We start from the raw sequence: 6000 nt of genomic DNA on the forward strand, positions 1-6000 counted from the left end.
CAGAGAAAATTCTCACATTTGTGGGTTTCTTTGGTCTCTTGTTCTCCATCTTGCCAGTTTTCCTTTTTTCCCCTCATATCTCTCTGTTTGGAGTCTCTGAAAAACCTCTGTTTGGAGGGTCATGTAGCCCCAACACTTCACACTACCCCTCTATCTCAACAAGAATTGGGACACCCTACCCCTAGACGAGAACATGCAAAACAGAGAGCTAAGGGCTAAGTGGTAGGGGTGGAGGGTGAAATGGGACAGGGGCCTTTGTGTGTTCAGAGCAACATTAAACTACTTACACAAAAGTCACAGGTTTAGGTTCCCTAAGCTGCTGTGCTGTGGTGTAATAAACAGAGCTGTGGATGTAAAAGTGTCTCACCGGTGAGGAGTTCACTCCTCCTGCTCTTCTCTCCTCCCTCTGCTCCGTCCTTCACCACACTGCTCACATCAGGACTGGAAAAACATCAGAAGATGTTCAGAAATGGTCAAAGATCATTAGGTTCTAATGGAAGATTACAGGAAAACAAGAATGTAATCTTTTAAATGGCAATTAAACGATAAAAGCTCCTTCACAGAAAGTTTTTACATTAAATGGTTATGAATTCACTGCCTGATGACTGAGACATTGTTTAAAAAGATTTAATAAATAAATATATCACAATATGTTTTTCTGAGCACAGCGTGGATACCGTCAGTACTTCTGTAACACTGACTCACTGCACATTTCATTCCAAACTGATCAGAATTGGCCCTATTTAACTGGATTTGGTGCGACGGTATATAAAACGCTGAACAATAAAAATAATTTGTACTTTATTTTTAATAGCACTTTTTAAATGTGGTACTACTGGCTCTTTTTCCTCCTGTTCCAAATGTTGTAACTTATCATGCATAATGACCATTTCTTGAAGCATCATGATCATTTTTTTGCCATATCGCCCACCTCTACTAAAATGTATTATTTTTAAATCCATTCATGGTGGAGGGATACACGCAGGGCGCTGTGAGGCAAAATAGTCCCCAAAGAAAACTTATTATTTCAGATTTTCCACTATTTTCCATCATCAACATTCCATATAAACTCAGAAGACTCGTGTAGGTTCACTGGTGGTTCTGGATAGTAAATGAAATGTCTATATTTGTGTTGTAGTCATGGCGACCCCTGGTTCCTATCACCACCACTGTAAAGACATCTTTTTTGTTTTAAACCACAGCCCGTTAGAGGTTCTGTAGTTATTTGTGTGAATCAATAATATGTAACACCCAGAAAATGTACAAGCAAATTCTACATTACCTAACCCTCCTATTATCTTCAACTTCACTAACATCTTTATCCTCTGGGTTAATTTGACCCTAAGAATTATTTACAGGAACTTCCAGAAAATAACTGTAATTAAACTGTTCCCCAAGTTTGTGTGTGAGGAACTTTGTTTCTTTGCAATAAAAAACTCACCCCAAATAAGACAGGAGGGCTAATTCAACCAACTATTCAGACTTTCTGGGTAATAAAAAATTCTAACGGCGGCATTGCAATTTACATATTCATGCATATTCATGAAGCCTGGCATTCCTAATGAGCGTAAAGGTGCAGGGATGTTCCCATGGCATTTGTAATGGTTTCTCAAGTGTAAAAAAGAAAACATAAAAAATATTTAACAGCCAATTATTCTGCACAGATTATATGCACTGATTTAAACATCCTTAAGCGAACTTTGGGTGTTTCGAGTTCGCTCTCTTGCTAATTGAGACGCCATGGTTCCCATCGTTCTCCAGCGGTGTTCAACCAGCTGGCAAGCTAACAGTGCTAACGTTATTTCTAAAGTAGCTTGCTTGCTAGCTCCCACTGCACTAACGCTACGAATTTCAATCTGCTTTAACTCGTTATCTCATTTTTTAATCTTAAATGTGAATTAAAGTTGTGAGTTGGAGCAAAAATGCGCTAAATTTTGCGGGAAATAGCTGAAACTGATAGCTTAGCTAAGTTAGCCTTAGCAGACAGTCGACGTTACAGATCAATAAAATGAATAATAGGTATTACATCTCATTTTTGCACAGTTGATTTATTTATATTATTAACACATGACGTGTATACAGAAACAAACCATTGACTGATTAAATATATATATAAAAAAATCGAATTCGAATGTCCCGTTCCACCTTAAATGATGCAGCAGCTGCGCTCCGTTCTGGCGCCTGACAGCACTGCTGAGTGTTCCATTTAAGGTGGAACGGAAAATTCGAGTAAGAAGACGTCGAATAAAAACCCAACTTTAGTTTCATCTCTGCGTGTGTCTTAAAATAGTTTTCCATCAATATTTACAGCAATATTTACTTTTCAAGCAGAAAATTTACCAGATTACAACGCACTAAAGTTTGTTTGGCAAACTGGGAGCAACACGATATGCGCACAATTCTTTGCTGACATTAAACATTATATGTATTTATGCAAACGAGCGATTAACTAATAAAATATATATATTTTTAATCTCATCTTCTTATAGGAGTTTCTCGTTCCACCTTAAATGGTGCATCAGCTGTAGGCGGCAGAACGTATCTGCTGCGTCATTTAAGGTGGAACGGAAAACTTAAAAAAACTCAAGGTGGCGAAAAAAGACCAACTTCAGCTCGTTTCATTTGGTCGTGTAGGTGCTTTAAGTGGTTTTTCACTGATCTGCAGTAATACTGAACCTTCCTTTAGATCATTTCAGCACAAACAGGTTAAGTTTGCTAGTCAAACTGAGCGCAAACCACGTGTTAGCACTAGTTACCCGGGCTGAACCGCATCCAGAACTAATTATATAATAAAACATAAATAAAAAAGAGTTTTATACTGAGGTCTCACCCTGATCCCTGACCGAGAGGATCAGCTCTGCTCTCCTTTTTAGGCTCATCAGTGATTCTCACGTTGGCGAACTGGGCTCCAATGGTGAACCACTGGGTGATCTGCTCTGCTGTGATGGCCTGTTTCATCACCGCTCACAACAAACTCCAGGAGTTAAAAGAAATAAAGGAATAAAACCAAAAAAACATCAACCAGCTAATGAGCCAAACGCTATCCAGCAGGCCTCCTGCTCTCTTTCACGTCGTCGCCAATAACCTGTGTCTGACCTCTAAGACACTGATTTGTGGGGAAACAACGTAGTGCAAAAACTGCATTGGTTTAACTTTCTGAAGGGAGGGAAATCAATCAATCAATAAATAAATAAATATAGACTCCAAAAGTCAGTATGTACTTTTACATAGTTGACCTAAGATTAAATAACACTTTTCCCTTATGATTCCTCTGATTTTCCTTTTTTTATCCTGTTTTATAGTCGCTCCGCATCTGTAAAACAGCTCCTCACAGAACCATTTTTTATATAAAACAATATTTTTTAAGAGGTTTAACTGAGGAATTTGAATAAAACAGATTCATGTTTACTTTTTATATAATTAACGTTATACTACATTTAAAAAATGTGTATTATATTTAAAAATTCATTCGTCACAGAGATTTTGGTCAGTTTTATCAGGACTCTTATTTTACATTTTAACACAGTATTTTCAGCTCTATTAAACTCTCTTTGGGTCGAGGCTCATCAGAGAGGAAGAGTCTCAAGGCCTGAGAAGGCGAGTCACACTTCTCACTATATTTCATCAATTTATTAATAATTTTGTTTATCAGGCAGCACAAAACTCCTATGTGTCACATATGTTTTGTGCTTTAATGGCTGGATAATTAAAATTTTGTCTAAATAATGCCAAATATCATTTTTATTACTGATTTTAAACAGTTGCACAAGGTCACCTGACCAACAATGAGTCAGCCAATTTACAAAATCCTCAGTTTTACCCAGAATGTCACTGGAGTTACACCACATTCATACAACACCAGTGACTGTAGAATATGTTTGGAATTCAGCTCTCCAGTCTGAATATATAATAGGAGATGTTGATGGACATATTAAGATTTTGTTTTGAGATTAAAGAAATTGATTTTTAAAAAATGTATCCACCTGAGTTCCCACTCCAAATGGACAATGACCCATATACATATATACACACACACACACACACACACATACACATATATATATATATATATATTTGGTCATTCTCATTTTAGATGCTGAAAAAGTAATGAAATGTAACTGATTCTCACTGATTCCTCAAAATATATAGACATTTTATTTACTATCCCAAACCACCAGTGAACCTACACTCATGTAAAATCTAGCTTTCTGTGAAGGAGCTTTTAGAGGTGGACGTCCGGTTCCTATCACCACCACTGTGAACAATTCTGACCCTAAGTTTCTCTAGAACTGAGTATTAACCATCAAACCATTTGAATAACTTTACATATTAACCATTTAATTATAAATTAAATAATTACATCCCCCTTTAATTTCAGTAGTCTCCATCTTGGTTAACACAAGCACACACTCCTGGATTAGCAAATGCCTTTATTCTTAAAACAGTGAGAAAAATATTTCATTGGCTACATGTCCTTTTCACAAGTATTCAGACAAGAAAACACAAAAAAGTAGACAGAAAGTTCACTGAAGGCACAAAAAACAGGACAGTAAATCACAGGAAAAACAAGCAGAAAAGAAATACACGGAAAAAAACTTTAAGATGGACAAAATATTCAAAATACAGCCTAAAAATCAGCCCCCTGCAAATTACCTGTGTAATCCTCATACTGTGCAGTAGAAAAAGTGAATTTACCATTTCATCCGATTTACATCAATCGTGTTCAGAAGCAAATTTTAAAACTGAGGTTTGTCAAGAACACATTTTGTAAAGTGTATTTGGGTGGAAAAAAGCACCAATATGAAGTGATAAGTTCACTTTTTACTTTTTTGTCAGAAAGCCAATCATATCACAGATGGCGAGTTAGTCACTTTCAGTTAAATACACCGATCAGGCATAACATTATGACCACCTCCTTGTTTCTACGCTCATTGTCCATTTTATCAGCTCCACTTACTAAATAGGTGCACTTTGTAGTTCTACAGATACAGACTGTAGTCCATCTGTTTCTCTGATACTTTGTTAGCCTCCTTTTACCCTGTTCTTCAGTGGTCAGGACCCCCATGGACCCTCACAGAGCAGGTACTATTTGGGTGGTGGATCATTCTCAGCACTGCAGTAACACTGACGTGGTGGTGTTAGTGTGTGTTGCGCTGGTCTGAGTGGATCAGACACAGCAGTGCTGCTGGGGTTTTTAAACACCTCAGTGTCACTGCTGGACTGAGAATAGTCCACCAACCAAAAACATCAAGTCAGCAGCGTCCTGTGACCACTGATGAAGGACTAGAGGATGACCAACACAAACTGTGCAGCAGCAGATGAGCTATCGTCTCTGACTTTACATCTACAAGGTGGACCAACAAGGAAGGAGTGTCTAATAGAATGGACAGTGAGTGGACACAGTGTTTAAAAACTCCAGCAGCACTGCTGTGTCTGATCCACTTGTGCCAGCACAACACACACTAACACACCACCACCACGTCAGTGTTACTGCAGTGCTGAGAATGACCCACCACCCTAATAGTACCTGCTCTGTGAGGGTCCATGGGGGTCATGACCACTGAAGAACAGGGTAAAAGGGGGCTAACAAAGTATCAGAGAAACAGATGGACTACAGTCTGTAACTGTAGAACTACAAAGTGCACCTATATAGTAAGTGGAGCTGATAAAATGGACATTGAGCGTAGAAACAAGGAGGTGGTCAGAATGTTATGCCGGATCAGTTTATGTTTAAAAAGCTGGTGAATTCTGAGTGAAATGCAGCACCACTAAGTTCCAGACAAACAATATTTACAAACAAAACTTTATCTGGTCGATTACAGACATGAGTTTTAATAGAACAATCTACTTCTGATGTGTGTAAATGCACAACAGATGATATACAACAGTTCATGTTTCCTAAATTTTAATAGAAATCACATTGCCTCATCATTTCCTACTTTAAGAAGAAAAAACAGCATCCACACTCACGCAATCACTTCACAGGACGGTAAATGGTTT

At 37.9% G+C, this 6000-nt stretch overlaps 1 protein-coding gene across 1 annotated transcript in view; it reads right to left on the reverse strand.

Moving 5' to 3' along the window:
- Positions 1 to 2958, reverse strand: part of tdrd9 (tudor domain containing 9) — a 35146-nt gene extending 32188 nt beyond the window's left edge. Inside the window, exons 1-2 of the mRNA XM_036575326.1 lie at positions 2831 to 2958; positions 368 to 441 (exon numbers count right to left, since the gene is read on the reverse strand). Of these exons, the coding sequence (XP_036431219.1) occupies positions 368 to 441; positions 2831 to 2958 (202 nt within the window). The remainder of the gene's footprint in view (positions 1 to 367; positions 442 to 2830) is intronic.
- Positions 2959 to 6000: the final 3042 nt, after the last annotated feature.

This window comes from Colossoma macropomum, unplaced genomic scaffold, assembly GCF_904425465.1.
Source record: "Colossoma macropomum unplaced genomic scaffold, Colossoma_macropomum, whole genome shotgun sequence".
Lineage (NCBI taxonomy): Eukaryota > Metazoa > Chordata > Actinopteri > Characiformes > Serrasalmidae > Colossoma > Colossoma macropomum.